The sequence below is a fragment of the Saccopteryx leptura genome, chromosome 8 (genome assembly GCF_036850995.1).
Source record: "Saccopteryx leptura isolate mSacLep1 chromosome 8, mSacLep1_pri_phased_curated, whole genome shotgun sequence".
Taxonomy (NCBI): Eukaryota; Metazoa; Chordata; class Mammalia; order Chiroptera; family Emballonuridae; genus Saccopteryx; species Saccopteryx leptura.
In genome coordinates this window covers 48,636,781-48,655,400 of record NC_089510.1, presented here as the reverse complement: position 1 = coordinate 48,655,400, position 18,620 = coordinate 48,636,781, and the positions used below count along the sequence as shown (strand labels likewise).

The following is an 18,620-nucleotide window of genomic DNA, read 5'->3' as shown; positions in this document are numbered from 1 at the left end:
TCATCAAATGTAAACATTTTCCTACATTTTATCCCCCTCTTCTCTGTCTCTCTTTCACACACATACACACGCACATACACACACATACACAAACACATTTTAAACAAACCATTTGGGAGAAATTGCAGACAATTGATACTTTGTTAAATAAATAATTCTTAATAATAAGTCACTTTTCTATTAACCACAAACAAAATCAAATTCAAGAAATTTAACATTAATAAAATATTATCATGTAATATATGGTCTGCTTTGATTATGTATTGCTATATAGCAAATGATGCCAAACTTAGAGACTTAAAACAAATTTTTAAATTTTATTTATTTATTAATATTTTTTAGGTGAGAGGAGGGAGATAGTAAGGCAGATTCCCACATGCGCCCCAACTTGGATCCACCTGACAACCTCATCTTGGGCTGATGCTCAAGTACCAAGCTACTTTTAGCACCTGAGGCTGACGACCTGGACCGACTGAGCTATCCTTAGCACCTGGGGCCATACTCGAACCAATTGAGTCACTGGCTGTGGGAGGGGAAGAGAGAGAGAGAGAAGGGGGAGAGGAAAGAGGAGAGAAGAAGATGGTGGCTTCTCCTGCGTGCCCTGACATGGAATCAAACCCAGGATGTCAATATGCCAGGCCGATGCTCTATCCACTGAGCCACCAAGGAGGGCCTAAAACAACAATTTGTTACTGTTATATCTCATGATTCTGTGGGTCAGGAATTCAGGTGTGGCACAGTGAGGAAAGGACACGATGCCTGCTCTATGATGTCTGAAGCCTCTGAGTGGTTGGCGGACTGGAACAGTTGGGAGGTAGCTGGGCATCTCTTGGCTTTTCCACATGGCTAGCTAGCATGGGCTTTCTCACAACATGTCATGAAAGACAAGGAAAGATAAACTATTTCATATTAAAAGAGACTGTATTAATTTGTTAAGGCTGACATAAAATACCATAGACTGGGTTCCTTAAACAACAGAAGTCTTTTTTTCCCCTCCTCATTCTGGAGGCTAGAAATTCAAGATCAAGTTGTCGACAGATCTGATTCCTTATGAGGCTTCTCTCCTGGCTTGCAGGTGGCTACCTACTCCTTCTGTCTTCACATGATCATCCCCTGTCTGTGTTGTCTGTCTTACTCTCCTTTTCTTTAGAAAACAGCAATTGTATTGGGTTTTGGCTCACTATTTTAACTTAATTACCTTTTAAAGGCCCACTCTGAGGTACTAGGAGTTAGGACGTCAACATATGAATGGGATGGGGTGGGGATGGCAAAGAATTCAGCCCATAACAGAGTAAGAAGATTCCTTTATGTGTGGTCTTAGATTGGAAAAAGTTGCTATAAAGCATATTATTACAACAACTGGAAATGAGTGTGTATAGTGTGGTAGATTAAAAGTAGCCTTGCATTCTCTGGCATATCTCTCACTGAGAAATGGGGATATACTTCTCCTTTAAATCTGGGCTGCCCTGGGACTGCTTTGACAAAATATAGTGAAAGAGGAAGCAGAAACTGCATTTTAAAGGTTGGGTTCAGCCCTGGCCTGTGGTGGCACAGTGGAGAGTGCATGGACTTGGACTGCTGAGGTCGCCGGTTGGAGCCTTGCTTGGTCATGGCACATATGACAAGCAAGCAACGAACAATTAAACTGAAGCAACTATGAGGTGATACTTCTTGCTCCTTCCCCTCCCCCATGAAATCAATAAATAAAATCTTCAAGGTTGGGTTCAGAACTGGCATAGCTTCCCTTGCACTCTACCTCATTTGTCAAAGCAGTCACAGGCCAGCTCAGATTTAAACAGAGGAAAAGCATATCTCCATTTCTCAGTGAGAGAATGTCAAAGAATTGGAAGCTATTTTTAATCTATCACACTGAACACATTCATTGACAGTTGTCTCAATACTTTGTAGCAATTTTTTTCCAATGCAAGAATTTAGATGTCACAACTCCTTAGTGTCCTTTAATATGAAACAGTTCCTCATCTTTCCTTATCTTTCATGACATTGACTTTTTTTTGAAGTGTATGGGCCCGTTGTTTTGTAGAATATTCCTTAATTTGGGCTTGTCTGACTCTGTTACCTCATGATTAAATTTTAACTGTGTATTTTTGTCAGGAATACAATAAAGGCGATGTCATGCCCTCATAACATCACCTCATGTGTGATGCCAAATTGTACTATTGGTTAAACTAACTTTTAGTACTTTGGAAAGATGGCATCTGCTAGATTTCTCCAATGTAATGCTACTCTATCCCCATTGAAATTGGTAATTTCTAGGGAGTCTCTATTTTCTCTTAAAAAAACAAAACAAACAAACCTCTTTTTTATTCTGTGTTAGACAATTCTGATATCCAATGTCCTAGGGGGAGAGGGTAATCTAAATCTGCTGGGCGTTAGTTCTGCTGACTGACACTTATATAGGGCCTCTTGTGCTTGCTGATTTTTTTTAAAAAAAAAGAACCTGCATTTGCTCGAATCCTATGGGATTAAATGGAGGATGGGTCCTTCAGAGCGGGTTTCTACTGTTTGTGCTTAGAGCACAGGGCACCTGAAACTCTTTAGTGCTTTTCCAAGGTTGACACCTGAGGTTCAGATTTGGCCCTCCTTCCCAATGCTTTGGGAGCTTCTACAGGGATGGATTTTAGGAAGTGCCCAGCACCTAGCGCAATATTGGCTCAAGGATTTAAGATCACTTAAAGGCCAAGCTGTTCACTGATACTTTATCCCCGTGGTGGGATTAAAATAATTTAACAACCGGTTATCTGCCCTAATGACCATTTTAAGTATATATATAAAAGAAATACTGAAAGTTTATTATTTTATGCATTTAATACTTAAATAAGAACAATAAAATGTACAGATAAGAAAGAGCTTTAAAATATTAATGAAGAAATATTAAATAATACCTGACAAAAAACAATAAAACTGTTATTTAAGATATTTCTAGCCTGACGGGGCGGTGGCGCAGTGGATAGAACGTCGGACTGGGATGCGGAAGGACCCAGGTTCGAGGCCCCGAGCTCGCCAGCTTGAGCGCGGGCTCATCTGGCTTGAGCAAAAAGCTCACCAGCTTGGACCCAAGGTCGCTGGCTCCAGCAGGGGGTTACTCGGTCTGCTGAAGGCCCACAGTCAAGGCACATATGAGAAAGCAATCAATGAACAACTAAGAAGTTGCAACATGCAACGAAAAACTAATGATTGATGCTTCTCATCTCTCTCTCCGTTCCTGTCTGTCTGTCCCTATCTCTCTGCCGCTGTAAAAAAAAAAAAAAAAAAAAAAAGAAAAAAAAAAAGATATTTCCATATAGCTTCTTGATTGGGATCCTCGATTGCAATTTTATTCACCTGTGGACAGAATGAACATTATTACAGGCGCTTAGAATACAATGTTCCGCAGATGAAAGTTCAAAAGGAATAAGGAATGTAAATTTGTGATTTCTACATTGGACAGCTGCCCAGGCGCCCACCTTACAGAGAACCCTGATTGTAAGTGCCCTTTTAACAACTGGTTGGCTGATTTCAACAAAAAATGAGGTATCAGTTCTGCTTAACCTTTAGGATCCTGCTGAATCCCACCACCGCTTCGGCCTGGCCCAGGTGGAGCGCCAGGCTGGCAGAGGAAACGGCCCCAGCACTCAGGGCGGTGCCTAGAGACGGTGGGAGGGGCTGGGGGCGGGCCGGGGCGGAGCCGGCGCTCTCGAGCCTCCTCCGGAAGGCGGGCGGCCCCTATGGCCACTTCTCCCCGGCTCCCCTTTCTCCGGCTGTGCACTCCGGCGCTGTGTCTGGGGTGAGTACGCTCTGCGCTGGCTGCACCAGCGCCTCAGAGGCGCAATTCCGTGCGGAGGGCGGCGGCGGGATCCGTGTGGGCACCTCCGGGCCGCAGGCCGGTGCCCGCGGGGCTGGGCGCGCGTGGCCGGAGCGGCCAGGCCTCGCTGGGGCTGTCCTGCTGCAGCCGAAGCGGCCGGGCCGGGCCGGGCGGGACAGGGAGCCTGCGGAGGCCGAGCTGGGCGGGAAGCACCGGCTCAGGTGCGGGCGCCACCACCCGATCCAGGCGAGATGCTGCCAGGTAGAAAAAAGGACAAGGCTCCCCGCCCCTCCCCATCCACGGTTCTCGGGGAGCCCCGCAGCTCCTCTCCCAGCGGCGCACCAACGCGAAAAATACCCTTTCTCCACCGGAGCCCTCTTTCCCCAAGGTTTCTCCCGGGACTTGGACAGTTGATACCAGCCAGCCCCGGGGCGGCAGGGGGCGGAGTTGTGAGAGCCACCTGGATTTTAAAGTGCTTTATACAAATTAGCATTTAGAAAATAGTCACGAGGATGTACTGTACTGCATAGGGAATGTAGTCAACAACATTGTAATAAATATGTGTGGTTTCAGGTGGGTACTAGACTTGTGGAGAGGAATCACTTGTAAGTTATAATAAATGTCTAACTACTACATTGTACAACTGAAACTGCTATAATATAAAATTGAATTTCAAGTGTAATTGAAAAATAAAATTTAAAAAATGAAGTACTTGGGAGACACCTGCCCTTGGTCAGGCTTTGTGTCCATCCGGTGTCTGTCCATGGCTGTCTGTCAATGTTTGTTTGGTCTATCATTAGACAAGGGCTAAACGGAGGTTTGAAGGGGGGAAAGTTCAAGAGGACTGGGATTGAGAAAAGGCCTTTGGGTTGGTAGCCTTAGGACGGCAGGTATCAACCGGATGGGCTTGCTGGGTTGAAGTGTTCAAGAGTGGGTGAGGGATGAAGACGCAGGAGGTGGCCAGGGCACAGGGAGACCTCTCCAGCCTTTGATGATGAAAAGGAGAAAGGAAGATTGTAATTTGAGGGTTGAGGAGAGTTTTTTTTGTTGTTGAATTTTTAAATTTCTCAATTTTTAAAGAAAAGTATATTTAAAATGCAAGAAAGTCAAGGAATCTTGAGTAGAGATCAATAGGATTTAGGGTCCAGATTGAGAAATTGGGCTCAAGAGGGGGGGATGGAGGGCTATTTAGGCACCTGGGCTGGCAGGAGTGCTGGAATGTGGAGGGGAGGAGATAACGCTGTTTTGGACCATAATTTATCTTTTTGGAATTTTGTCTTCTGGAGCAGAGTTGGCCTTTAACCCCCATGACATTGCAAAAACTTTCATGATCCATGCTTTGATCAGATCAGAATCATCTGTTAAAGAGAAGTACTGAATTGTTGGACCACATAATCTTGGGGGAGGATAACCAGCTCTGTTATTATATTTCATATGCCATTTGAAATAGTTTATCTTTCCCTGTTTTTCATTACATGTGAGAAAGCCCATGCTAGCCATGTGGTATATGCCATTTGGTATCTACATTAAATTAAGCGTTATTTACTGTGTGCTTTCCCAGAGATGCATGCAAGTGATTTAGAACTATCTCTTTAAAGATCTTTTATTCAGAGTGGGAACATCCAAAACAGATCAGTGGTGTTTTTCTTCTCTGTTTTTTAAAGCCATTAATGAACAATGGTTTCTCAAACTAACCTGGGTTCCTGTTGAAAATATGGATTCCCTGGCCTCACCCCAAGCCTTTGAAATAAAACTCTCAGGGGGTGGAGCTTAGAAATAGTAATTTAAAACAGAGACTGCAGAATTCTTTGGCATTGAAAGTTATTGATAGCTTCTGAGATTTTTCTTTGAGATTTGGGCTTGTTGGGGCCTCTATAGAACAGATTTTCTTGAAGGTTATTTGAATGAATTGCTGCCAAATTTATGTAACTGAAAGCTATAATCCCTTTTTAAAGGAAAATTATGTAGTCATTTTGCCTGGAAAAAAATGTTTATGATCATAAAACCCCATTTAGAAGATTCAGATAAAACAAAATTTCCTTAATTCTGTAGTTAAGAAACAACTGCCAATGATCTGATCTTCTGGCATTTTATACATAAAAGATACGCATACCATACATATATAGCATAATTGGGATTCTGTTCTATGTACATTTCTGTATGTTTTTTTTGCCACTTAACTATTATGAGCACTTTCCCATGTAGTTAAGGTTTTATTTTTTATTTTTGTGATAGAGACAGAGAGGGACAGATAGGGACAGAGAGACAGGAAGGGAGGGAGGTGAGAAGCATCAATTCTTTGTTGTGGCACCTTATTTGTTCATTGATCGCTTTCTCATATGTGCCTTGACGGGGGGTGAGGGGGCTGCAGCAGAGCTAGTAACCCCTTGCTCAAGCCAGTGACTTTGGGCTTCAAGCCAGTCACAATGGGGTCCATGTGCTCATATCCCATGTTCAAGCCGGCGACCTGGGGGTTTCGAACCAGGGTCCTCTGTGTCCCAGTCCAACGCTCTATCCACTGTTCCATGGCTTAAAATACTGTTTTAATGAAAGCATATGTTTCATCATATGGAGGTACTGTGATTTATTAAATGAGCACCCTAATGTTAGCATTGATTTTTTTTTTCTTCAGTTTTTGGTTATTTTAGTAATGTTGGTTGATGGAGTTAAAAGCAATTTAAATGCATTTTTAAAACCTGATTTTCACATATCTTGACTGCTTTTCCTCACCAGAGGAAAGTAGACATTTCTGAAGGATCTATTCAGTGGGATTCAGCTGGTTCACACCGGTTCAGCAGAACTGAAACCTAATTTTTGTTGAGTTTGGCGAACTGGTTGTTAAAATGGCACTTGTAATCAGGGTTCTCTCTAAGGTGGGCACCTGGGCAGCTGCCCAGTGTGGACATCACAAATTTATACTCCTTACTCTTTTGAACATTCATCTGTGGAACATTGTTTTCTAAGCACCTGTAGTCATGTTCATTCCATCCATAGGTGAAAGAAATTGCAAGTGAGGATGCCAATCAAGAAGCAATATGGAAATATCTTATTTTAATTTTTTTTTGTATTTTTCTGAAGCTGGAAACGGGGAGAGACAGTCAGACAGACTCCCGCATGCGCCCGACCGGGATCCACCCGGCACGCCCACCAGGGGGCGACGCTCTGCCCCTCTGGGGCGTCGCTCTGTCGCGACCAGAGCCACTCCAGCTCCTGGGGCCAAGGCCAAGGAGCCATCCCCAGCGCCCGGGCCATCTTTGCTCCAATGGACCCTCGGCTGTGGGAGGGGAAGAAAGAGACAGAGAGGAAGGAGAGGGGGAGGGATGGAGAAGCAGATGGGCGCTTCTCCTGTGTGCCCTGGCCGGGAATTGAACCCGGGAACTCTGCACACCAGGCCGACGCTCTACCACTGAGCCAACCGGCCAGGGCCTGGAAATATCTTAAAATAACAGTTTTATTGTTTTTTATCAGGTATTATTTAATATTTTTTCATTAATATTTTAAAACTCATGGATAATTTAGTTTTGTGTATCTCTTTTATTGTTCTTACTTAGGTTTTAAATGCATGAAATAATAAACTACCTTTCGGTATGTTGTTTTTTATACTTCAAACGGTCTTTATGGCAGGGAACTGGTTGTTAAATTATTTGAATCCCACCACTAGATCTATTATGTTTCAGGTCCATTCTCTTATTTCAGTGGTTCTCAAAATTTAATGCGTATAACGAATTACCTGAAGAGCTTGTTAAAAATTCATTTTCCTGAGTCCCAGGTTCAGCTGCTTTGAGAGCAGGGCCTGGGAATCTGCAATTTTAACAAATATTTTTCTGTATTAGATATAAGTGCTCTTAGAACCACGCTTTGAAAAATAAATGATTTGTACACTATTTTTTATTTTTTTAATTGAGTCTATTGGGGTGGAGGTTTCAGGTGTGCACTCAACAAAACATCATCTGCCCACTGCATCGGGTGTCCATCGCCCCAAGCAAGGTCTTTTTCGTCCCTATCTTCCCCCCTGTGCCCACCTGCCCCTACACCCCTTTCCCTCTAGCTACCACCAGAAAAGTGCTTTTTAAATCAATGGCAAAATAGGCTCAGAAATTTAGGTCATTTGCCCAAAGTGATTTATATATCTGTTAACCAGATTTGAAATCAGCTCTTCAGAGCCTGTTTCCCCCATACCTCAGACCTTTTCAAACCTTATTGAGGTGTCCCTAATGACAGCAGAAAGGGAACTCTGAGCCCCCTGCAGGGTTCTCTGGGATAGCTGAAAATGGCACATAAGTACACTTTGAACCTCCATTAAAATCGGCCATCAGCGATTCCTGTGAAATCTGTTATGTTGCATAACGTATACAGTATAAAACAAGTTCAGCCCTTTGCTTGTTAAATTTATTTTATGTTCCCTGACCATTTTATGACACCTCTTGCTGTAAAATGGATGATGCAGGGTCATCGGCATCTCTAGCCCAGATGTGGAGACCCTGCTCAGTTGTGCTCTGTGGGTTCTGGGAGGAAGAGGTGGTAGAAGTAGTAACTCCTTTCAGAGTCACAAAAGTCAGGAAAGTACTGCTTTGGAGAACCCAATGGCAGAAGAACAGAAGGTGGTGGGTGTGACCAAAAGGAAGTGCCAGTTACTAGAATTGGGGCCCTCTACCCTTAGGAAGTGCTGGTGTTGGTAAACTGAAGGGAGCTAGCATGGGGTGAGCCTTTTCATTTTCTAAAATCTTCCCAAAATATAATTAGACACCCAGTAAAATTTTCCCTTTCCCATTAATCATTATTTTTCCTTTCTGTTTTTTGCATTTCATTGGTTTCAGTAGTGTCCTTATGTATTTTAACTAGCATATCCTACAAGGAAATGTATTATTTATCAGATTCAGCACTGGCTATGTGTTAGGTCATCGGAATACAAAAATCAGTGATTCTCTTTGAGAATTAAGTTAATTTTACTGCCATATGTTGGGTAATACTCAGTCTCTAACTTTTTTTAACTTTTGTTTTTTATTAATTTTAGACTTAGAGACAAGTTGCAAAAATGGCACAGAAAATTTGCTTAACTTCCCCTAACATAGTCCCTTATATAACTAGGGTTCAGTTATCAATTCAATTAACTACAGATTTTATTTGAATTTCGTCAGTTTTCTTGCTATTGATAATATATATTTTTAGAGTATGTCCTTATGAAGTGGAAGTTTACTGTAGGAAAGAACATAGTTTTTGATCATTTACATCATTGTGGACTCACGGATATTCATTTTATTGTGAAGGTTACAATACAATGCCATTGTCGACATTAGAAATGTACAAACGTGTAGAGAATTTTCATGAGAATTTTATTTGAGCCAAACTGACCATTGCTGGGAAGCAAGATCTCAGATGCTTTGGAGATTAACAGTTTTGCAGCTTCTTTTATTCATTTGAAGTTAAGGGAACATAAGTTTACAGAAAATTGGGAGAAAGCAAGTGAGTATTGGATCATGGGAGAGTTAAGATTTTGTACTCTCTTGAGGGTGGGTATGCCTTTGAGGCTATTACTTCCGGCATTTCAAAGGTGTAATAACCTAAATGCACAAGAACAATGTGCAGGGTTTTATAATAACCTCTCACTAAAGAAGTTATAGGCCTAAGGTGTGACTACCCACTATGACCTGCCCAGTTAGTAATTTATGATTTCTTACAGATTTTCATCCACACCATCATGTTCTTGCTCAGATGCTTCCTGTTTTGGCCACTAGGAGCTCAGTCTTTGGTTTTAAATGTCTTGTCCATGTAAATGGCTGCCGTTTCTATCCCACCTTTGCCCGCCACCCAGGGAATTATTGCTTCATTAGGCTCTGGGCAATGATTACTCAGAAACCAGGTAAGGAGCTGTAATTGGCACAGTGAGTCCTGAAGGTCCAAGGAAGGTAGGACTACATGTGCAAATAGTCAGCCCTCAGGAACTCGGCAGGACTGAAAGGAGAGCAAATTGCCAGCCTTTCCACTGGTGCTGCCCCAGGAAACCCCGAGGCAGCGGGACCGTGGGCCTGGGCCACGCGCGCCCACTCCGAGAGGCCCGTGTCGTCAGGACGACCAGATGGAGTTAGAAACATCAGAATGCTATTTTGGCACCTTTGGCAGCTGAGTGGAGACTACAGTTTTTCTTCCTGGAGGATGAGTGCTCAGTAGGTATTTATTGAGTGACACCTCATGTCCCCTCTTCCCCATGGTGGTGCAAAATTTGTATATGTAGAGATTCTCCAGCAGTGATACTTAGCATTCATGTTGCTTTACCTTTTGTTATAGTTTGTTTTTCTTATTAGATTTTTTCTTTTATGATTGTGGAAAATTTCAAGCATGTACAAAATTAGAGAGAAAAAGAAAATGAAACCCCAGGTACCTATCACCTAGTTTCTCCCCCCCCCCCCTTTTTTTTTTAGCAAGAGAGATTGAGACAGAGAGAGGGACAGATAGGGACAGACAGGCAGGAAGGGAGAGAGATGAGAAGCGTCAGTTCTTCGTTGTGGCACCTTAGTTGTTTGATTGCTTTCTCATTTGTGCATTGATGGGGATTGGGGGCTACAGCAGACCGAGTGACCCCTTGCTCAAGCCCGCAACTTTGGGCTTCAAGCCAGCAACCTTTGGGCTTAAGCCAGTGACCATGGGGTCATGTCTATGATCCCACGCTTAAGCTAGTGATTCTGTATTCAACCCAGATGAGCCCGCACTCAAGTCGGCGACCTTGGGGTTTCGAACCTGGGTCCTCCGTATCCCAGCCTGACGGTCTATGCACTGTGCCACCGCTTAGGCAGGGTCTCAGTTTTTTCAATGTTAATATAAATAAGTCTATTCTTATAACATTTTCCCAAACACCAACTAGGAGTTAACTTCCCTAAAAATAACTTTTGTTAAAAATAATCATTATTTTTTTATTATAAAAATAATTGTTGGAATCCATGGGAGTCCGAAAGACCAGTTAGTAACAGGCTTTATTGAAAGGAAGAAAGGAATCCTGCCGGACACCGAAAACAGACTGAGGTAAAACTTTATAGGGTTGGGGATAGCCTCGAGCAAGGGTGTGCTGGTATGTTAGGCTTTCTGGAATACTCTTCATTGGGGTGATTGACCAGCTTCCCAGAGTTCCTTTGTCCTGTGGGCGATTGTCCGGTAATTAAGGGTGGGGTCAGGCAGCCAAGCGGAACAGCAAAAGGGCAGTTTGGAATTCACGTATCTATCAATAATATATACTCATTGAAAGAAAAATAGGAAATTACAGAGAAATAGAAAATAAAAATTATTTGTATTTCAATATGTAACTGCAGAGATGACGTTATCTTGATTAGCATTCTGATAAAGTTTGAGCATGAATCATGTTGGTAATTGCAGTCAAAAGATTAGTATGTTCTTGGAAATGTACCAGGTATGTTTATAATCTCATTAAGTTCTTACAGCAACTGTTGTAAGTCTTTTTGTTTGTTTGGTTTTTTTTAACTGTCTTTTATTTGGGGAAACAGACCTCATGGGATTGTCTTCAGTCACTTAGCTGATGAGCAGGCTGGGCAGATCTCTCTTGAAAGGTGGTCGTGTTATAGACCGTTCATTCCTTGAGAGTTCATTCACAGCATCAAGGGCGCCTGACACTTGAGGTCTCCTGCTGGTGCCCTGTAGAGTCAGTTTTGAAGAGAACACTAAGAATGGAAAAAGTGAGAAGTGATAATTTTTCATTGGATCCCACCCAGCCTCAGTGAGTGGGGTTAGCAATGCAGAGCTGGTTATTATGTAATCATTAAGAATGGCTCCTTGCTTTTATAATAACTTTCTTATCTTTGGACACATTCCTGGGCTGCAGTTCAGCACTAGTTGTCTGGTTATTTCCCGCTCACTGCTTGGGGAGGTTTTTAGATCTTTCTAAACCACAGTCCTCTCTGTGCAGTGTGGGGGACGGATATGTGTGCTCTCTGCTGTCCTTCAGGCCGGTGAGTGTCCCTGTCGGGGGACTCTCCCTCCACAAGCAGCTTTTAGAGAAACAATGGTTCCAGTCTAAACTTTCCAAGATAGAGATTTTAATCAAAAACTAGTGCCAACCCTAGCCTTTAAGCTTCCTGCAATTAAGGCCATACGATGTTATCTGATTCATGGCCCAGGAACCTGCAGACTTACCTGGAGGGAAGAGAAGAAACCTCTAGGAAGCTGTTTGAACAAACAGGCCCAAGGAAGGGGATGGGAGGGAGAGAGGTAAAAGGCTGCTAAAGAAAACTGCATAGTTCAAAGGTTTGTGTTGGGTACACCCACGCCCCAAGGAAAGATTGAAATGTCCGGAGACTTGGGAGCAGACTGGGTGGGCTCAGGCCCCAGCTCACCAGTCACTGCTTGTGTGCTCTTGGGCAAGTTCTTAAATTTTTCTAAACCTTCATTTTCTCCTCTATAAAATGAGGAGACTAATAATTCTTCCCTCATTAGGTTGAGATGAGAATGAAATAAGGTAATCCAAGGATTTAGCACCACTACGTGGCACAGAGTAAATGCACAAATAAATCACTCTTATTAGCAGTTATGTATTACGATACCTTCAAGACTACATACAGGCCATACTGTGTAATTGCTTTCTGGGTCAAATCTTCTCTTTTGTGGTTTGACCCAGGAACCTAACTTCTATTTATTTATTGTGTCTGGAGAGAAATGCTTTCTAAGTTTCCCTCCAAATAACCTGGAGCTCATTTTTTTTTTCTTTAAGTGAGAGGAGGGAAAATAATGAGACAGACTCCTGCATGCCCGTCACCTGGGATCCACCTGGCAACCGTGGGGCCCTATGCTCAAATCAGCCTAGCTGTCCTCAGCGCCTGGGGCCCACACTGGAACCAGCAAGCTACTGGCTGCAGGAGGGGAAGGGGAGAGAAGCAGATGGTTGCTTCTCCTGTGTGCCCTGACTGGGAATCAAACCTGGGACATCCGTATGCTGGGCTGACACTATTCACTGAGCCAACTGGCCAGGGCCGAGTTTAATTTTTTTAAATCCTATCCTACAGTAAGTATAAGGTCATCTTGAGAGTTTCTAAAATTTTATTTTTATTTTTTTTAGAGAGAGAGGGATAGACAGGAAGGGGGAGAGATGAGAAGCATCAACTCATAGTTGCAGCACTTTAGTTGTTCATTGATTGCTTTCTCATATGTGCCTTGACCAGGGGGCTCCAGCTGAGCCAGTGATCCCTATGCTCAAGCCAATGAACTTTGGTCTCAAGCCAGTAACCATGGGGTCATGTCTATGATCCCATGCTCAAGTTAGTGACCCTGTACTCAAGCTGGTGACCTCGGGGTTTTTTTTTTTGTTGTTTGTTTGTTTGTTTTGTTTTTTTGCGACCTCGGGGTTTTGAACTTGGGTCCTTAGCGTTCCAGGTTGACATTCTATTCACTGTACCACTACTTGGTCCAGCCTAACATTTTGATTTTATAGTAAATTACCATATCCCCACAGCTCATTTAAAAAAACACAACAACTTCGTTTTAATTATAAAAGGACAGAAGTATATTATACAAAATTCTGAAACCAAAAGAGAAAAATACACCCCTGGCTAACCCCATACTCCTGATACAGCTATCGGTAGCTTTTGGCTATATTTTTCTCAGCATTTTTCTTCTTTCTGTATTTTTAGTGGCAATTATACACACATAGAAGTTATGTTATTTTCTCTTTCTCTTTTTTGTTACTTAAGATTAAATCACAAACATCCCATGTTAACACTTGGCATAGAAAATATTTTGGTCTCCATTCTGTTCATTTAATTGAGGATATGTTTGGCTCTAGAGATTATCAGTGCTCTGGCTTTAGCATTTTTGTATTCTTCAGATAACATTTTCAGAATTTAAAGACAGATGTGGTTTTGACAAAGCAGAGAGGATATATTGGGTATTGATACTCATCAAAACACCTTCGTCACCTTTAGTGCACTCACTGTGGTCCGGGGGCCCTCAGCCATGTGGTCTCAGAAACTGGGCTTTTGTGAGTAACTAAGAGCATAGCCACCTCTCAGAGATGAATTCATACTGAGGTATGAAATCAGCATGGCAATTTATCAAGTGACAGTGAGAAATACAGTGTAATAGAGTGGTAGTTCTGGCAGCTTCCAATGTGCCCGCCTGTTATCCATCCCTAATCCAGAGCTACCTAAAGTTATATGACAATATCGACAGTGACAGTCAGCACTTAGTGAGTGCTTACTGTGCATCAGGAGGTCGGCTGACACTTGATGTGTACATACATTAGGTCATCCTGTCCCACCAGAATGTCTCTGGGTAGGTACTATACTTATCCTCATTTTATAGATAAGAACAGGTTTCATGGCCAGTATGTGGTGGGGCTGTAGTTTCTGTCTGAATCAAAACCACTGACCTTAAACCGTTTTACCTGTTGTCCTTACAGATGTTGGACCTCCTGTGCTGGCATTCTCTTATGTTTCTTGTCCTTTCCCCCACCTGCTGGGATGTGCCCTGTGCCAGTGCCTCATTGTAAAAATCCTTGATTTTTTTATTTTATTTATTTATTCATTTTAGAGAGGAGAGGGAGAGAGAGAGGGGAGAGACAGAGAGAGAGAAGGGGGGAGGAGCTGGAAGCATCAACTCCCATATGTGCCTTGACCAGGCAAGCCTAGGGTTTTGAACCGGTGACGGTGACCTCAGCATTTCCAAGTCGACGCTTTATCCACTGCGCCACCACAGGTCAGGCCAAAATCCTTGATTTTTATCCCCTCTTGAACACATTTTTCTAGCTCTCACAGAAAAGAGCTTTTGTCTTGTTCTCCTTAACAGGATTTCATACGTTGTTAACCCTCTTTTAAAGCTGTGCCAGGAAGAGGACCAGCAGGCCGTACTTTAGGCTGTGCCCCTCTCAGAACTGAGGAGGCTCTACAGTTTCTTCTTTGCTTTCTCCTCTGGTGCAACATCTGAGTGTGGCTTTTCTCTCGGGTGACAGACAGCCTGGGGCACGAACCAGGGAGAACTCCTGGGCTGTGTGGAGGGTTGGAACCTCTGCCTCTCCAATCTCTGGGTGTCTGATCTCTAAACCCTCTTGGGAGAACTCTCATTACTGTTAGTCAGGGTCCGTGGGGGATGGGTTTTCAGTTTTGCTGATGTGAATCATTTCAGGATAGGATTTCCATCTGAAACATGTCTTTGTGATTACCTTCTAGAGACTCATGGAGAAGAACCACTGAGCGAAAGCAGGCATTGCGTCTTCGCTTGTCATTAAGTGTGCAGCCAGACTGGAGAAGTTGAACTTGAAGCTTCCTGCCCGCAGTGACGTGGAGTGATACATCTTGCTCCACATAATACAAGACATGGGCTTCCACATGACTTACTACCTTTCCTACAAATTCCGATTACTGTTGCTTTTTACTTTATGCCTGACAGTGGTTGGATGGGCCACCAATAACTACTTTGTGCGTGCTATTCAAGAGATTCCTAAAGCAAAGAATTTTATTGCTAATTTCAAAAAGACCATGGTTTTGTCAAAGAAAGAACCTCTGACTAGTGAAGCACCTGTGAAAAAAGCAGACCTTGACAACTGCCCTGCCATCTCTCCATATCTCAGTAAGTTTTTTTTCATTTTTTACAAGTGCTACATAAACTTTTTATTAGATACATGGACAGAAAAGTAAAAAATCAGAAGTGTATGGCTCAGTTAAATTTCTTTCTTTTTTAAAATTTTTTCCAAAGTGAGGGTGGGGAGGAGACAGACAGACAGACAGACTCCTGCATGCACTGGACCAGGATCCACCAGGCATGCCCACCAGGGGGCGATGCTCTGCCCATCTGGGGTGTTGCTCTGTTACAACCAGAGCCATTCTAGCGCCTGAGGCAGAGGCCACAGAGCTATCCTCAGCACCTGGGCCAACTTGGCTCCAATGGAGCCTTGGTTGCGGGAGGGGAAGAGAGAGACAGAGAGGAAGCAGAGGGGGAGGGGTGGAGAAGCAGATGGGCGCCTCTCCTGTGTGCCCTGGCCGGGAATCAAACCCGGGACCTCCACACGCCAGGCCGACGCTGTACCACTGAGCCAACCGGCCAGGGCCGGCTCAGTTAAATTTCAAAAAATGAACATACTTGTGTAACCACTATGTAAACTAAGAAATGGAATCTCCCTGGAACTCTGGAAGTTCCCAGACTTCTTTCAGTCACTGCCCTTACTTGAAGATTCTAACACCATCTACAGATGTTTTTGAACTTTGCATAATTAGAAACATACACTGTATACTCTTTTGTGTCTAACTTCCATTGTTCATTGTTATGTTTGGGAGATGTATCCATATTGGTGTTGTAGCCTTCCACTATATGAACAAACCCAATTTTATTCCCCAGCCACAACAGTCTGAGCAGCATATGTCAGTAGGCATGATTGGCTCACAGGTCTGTGGCATGAGCTTGGGGTCAGCTTGTCTAGGCTGGTGGCTCAGCTCCACGTAACTCTCATCCTTCTCCTGGGACGAACAGGCTAGCCGGGACATACTCCTGTCCTGGTACTGCAGCCCTGAGGGGAAGAAAGTAAGCACATTAAGGTCGCCACTTGTGTCCCATTTATTAGCATCCCCTTGGCCAAAAGTATGGAGTTGAGGGACAGGACTGAGTCTGTCCTTCAGTGTTGTCTTTAGTGTTTAATTCTTAAATATGTTATATGTTATGATTCCCCTTTAATGTTTTATCTTTCAATTTAAATGAACCGTACATGGTTTTAGTGAACACATTAATTAGAAAAACTCCACTGCAATATTATATCATATATGGCTCACAAAAATTATGAAGTGATAAAATATCCCCTAATTTTTGTGAACAGTATAGAACCCACAAAGTTTCTGTCAAACCTCTGATTCTTCAGAACATTAAAGTGCTGATAGTTTGCCAGATGCTCCTCTGAGCCTGGATATTCCTTTTTTTCCAGGATGCTTTTCTTCAATTCATGTGTGTTTGGAGAATTCCTGTTTATTCATCAAAAGTCTAGCTGGGCCCTGGCTGGTTGGCTCAGCGGTAGAGTGTTGGCCTGGCGTGTGGGGGACCCGGGTTCGATTCCCGGCCAGGGCACATAGGAGAAGCGCCCATTTGCTTCTCCACCCCCCCCCCCTCCTTCCTCTCTGTCTCTCTCTTCCCCTCCCGCAGCCAAGGCTCCATTGGAGCAAAGATGGCCTGGGCGCTGGGGATGGCTCCTTGGCCTCTGCCCCAGGCGCTAGAGTGGCTCTGGTCGCGGCAGAGCGATGCCCCGGAGGGGCAGAACATCGCCCCCTGGTGTGCAGAGCATCGCCCCCTGGTGTGCGTGCCGGGTGGATCCTGGTTGGGCGCATGCGGGAGTCTGTCTGACTGTCTCTCCCCGTTTCCAGCTTCAGAAAAATACAAAAAAGAAAAAAAAAAAAGTCTAGCTGAGATAACTCTCTCCTGAAAGGTTTCTGGGACTGCCCCAAGTTCATGTTACCCTCCCTGTGGGCCTGCCTATCTTGCTGTTGTGCTGACAGCAGTGTGTTGTTCACAGACTTGCCTCTACCCCTCAGGGCGCAGCGTGCAGGCAGGGTGAAGGCAGGGTGAGCCTTTCCAGTCTGCAAAGCCCAGTGCTCCTTCCTCCCTTGTCCTGCACAGCTGGCTCTGCCTACACTCAGGGAACTCTCTGCGGGGCAGCTTGGCGCTCTTTGGAGGCCTTTTGCGGTTAACAAAATCTGCAGACCCACTTTCCTAGTTGAATCACAGTCTTGTACTGTGTTCATATTGGCATGCTACTTCTCTTTACTTAGTCATGGAAAAGCCAAAACATTATTTCTGATTGTGTGAGGGAGTTACTCTGCTCACAAGTTACACAAGTTAGATAGGAAAATGAGTTATTGCAAAGCAAATCTGATGGTGTTTCCTCCCTGTTCCTCACAACAAATTTAAGCAATAACTGCATTTATTTTTTTATTTTATTTTACTTTTTTTGTGACAGAGACACAGAGAGAGAGACAAAGAGAGGGACAAATAGGGACAGACATAAAGGGAGACAGATAAGAAGCATCAATTCTTCGTTGTGGCATCTCAGTTGTTCATTGATTGCTTTCTCATATGTGCCTTGATGGGGGCGGGGGCTACAGCTGACCAAGTGTCACCTTGCTCAAGCTAATGACCTAAGGCTCAAGCCAGCGACCTGGGCTTCAAGCCAGTGACCTTTGGGCTCAAGTCAGCAACCCTGCACTCAAGCCAGATGAGCCCACATTCAAGCTGGCGACCTTGGGATTTTGAACCTGGGACCTCTGTGTCCCAGTCCCACACTCTGTCCACTGCACTACTGCATGGTTAGGCAGCAATAACTACATTTATAAATATAGATGGGCAGTGACATAAAACTGAGCAAGGACCTGGATTAAGCGGGTGGCATAATTAGTGATGAATGAAGAATGGGCCAGAAGGAACAAAACTTGAGAGGTTGTCGTGAGCGTGGTGGGGAGACTGATAAGAGTATGTGGAAGCACGTACGGTAAGGTTAGGGCCATAAAAAGTTATGACAGTGAGGAAGTAAGCAAGAGGACTGATTTATATCAGGCCTACTGGATGGGGCTCTTTCAGGGGCCAAGAACAGGGACATGGTAGGTTAACTTGGATGCTGGGGTTTATTAACAGGCTATATCGGAAACCATGTCAACAGCCACACCACCATTGGCTCTGTGGCCTGGCAGCTGCTCTGGTAGCTTGCCTTTCACATTATTCCTTTTCTTAGTGTTTGTCTTTAGGGCATCACTGCCTTGCTGACTCTATGTCTCACATGCAGAGCCTCAGGAAAGGCTTTTTCTTGTAGGCCAGTTACTCTCTCTAGGTGGCCAGAAACAGTTATTGCCCT

The 18,620-nt window shown here is 43.8% G+C and overlaps 1 protein-coding gene across 3 annotated transcripts in view; it reads left to right on the top strand.

Annotated features, from left to right (window-relative positions):
- B4GALT4 (beta-1,4-galactosyltransferase 4) overlaps positions 1 to 18,620 on the top strand; it is a 65,393-nt gene that overhangs the window by 26,425 nt on the left and 20,348 nt on the right. For 2 of the 3 annotated variants that reach the window (XM_066347776.1, XM_066347774.1), the window contains exons 1-2: positions 3,689 to 3,784; positions 14,965 to 15,364. In XM_066347776.1, coding sequence (XP_066203873.1) covers positions 15,112 to 15,364 — 253 coding nt within the window. In that variant the 5' untranslated portion in view covers positions 3,689 to 3,784; positions 14,965 to 15,111. Of the gene's footprint in view, positions 1 to 3,688; positions 3,785 to 14,964; positions 15,365 to 18,620 lie in introns of those variants that run through there. The other variant, XM_066347775.1, reaches the window with a different exon arrangement.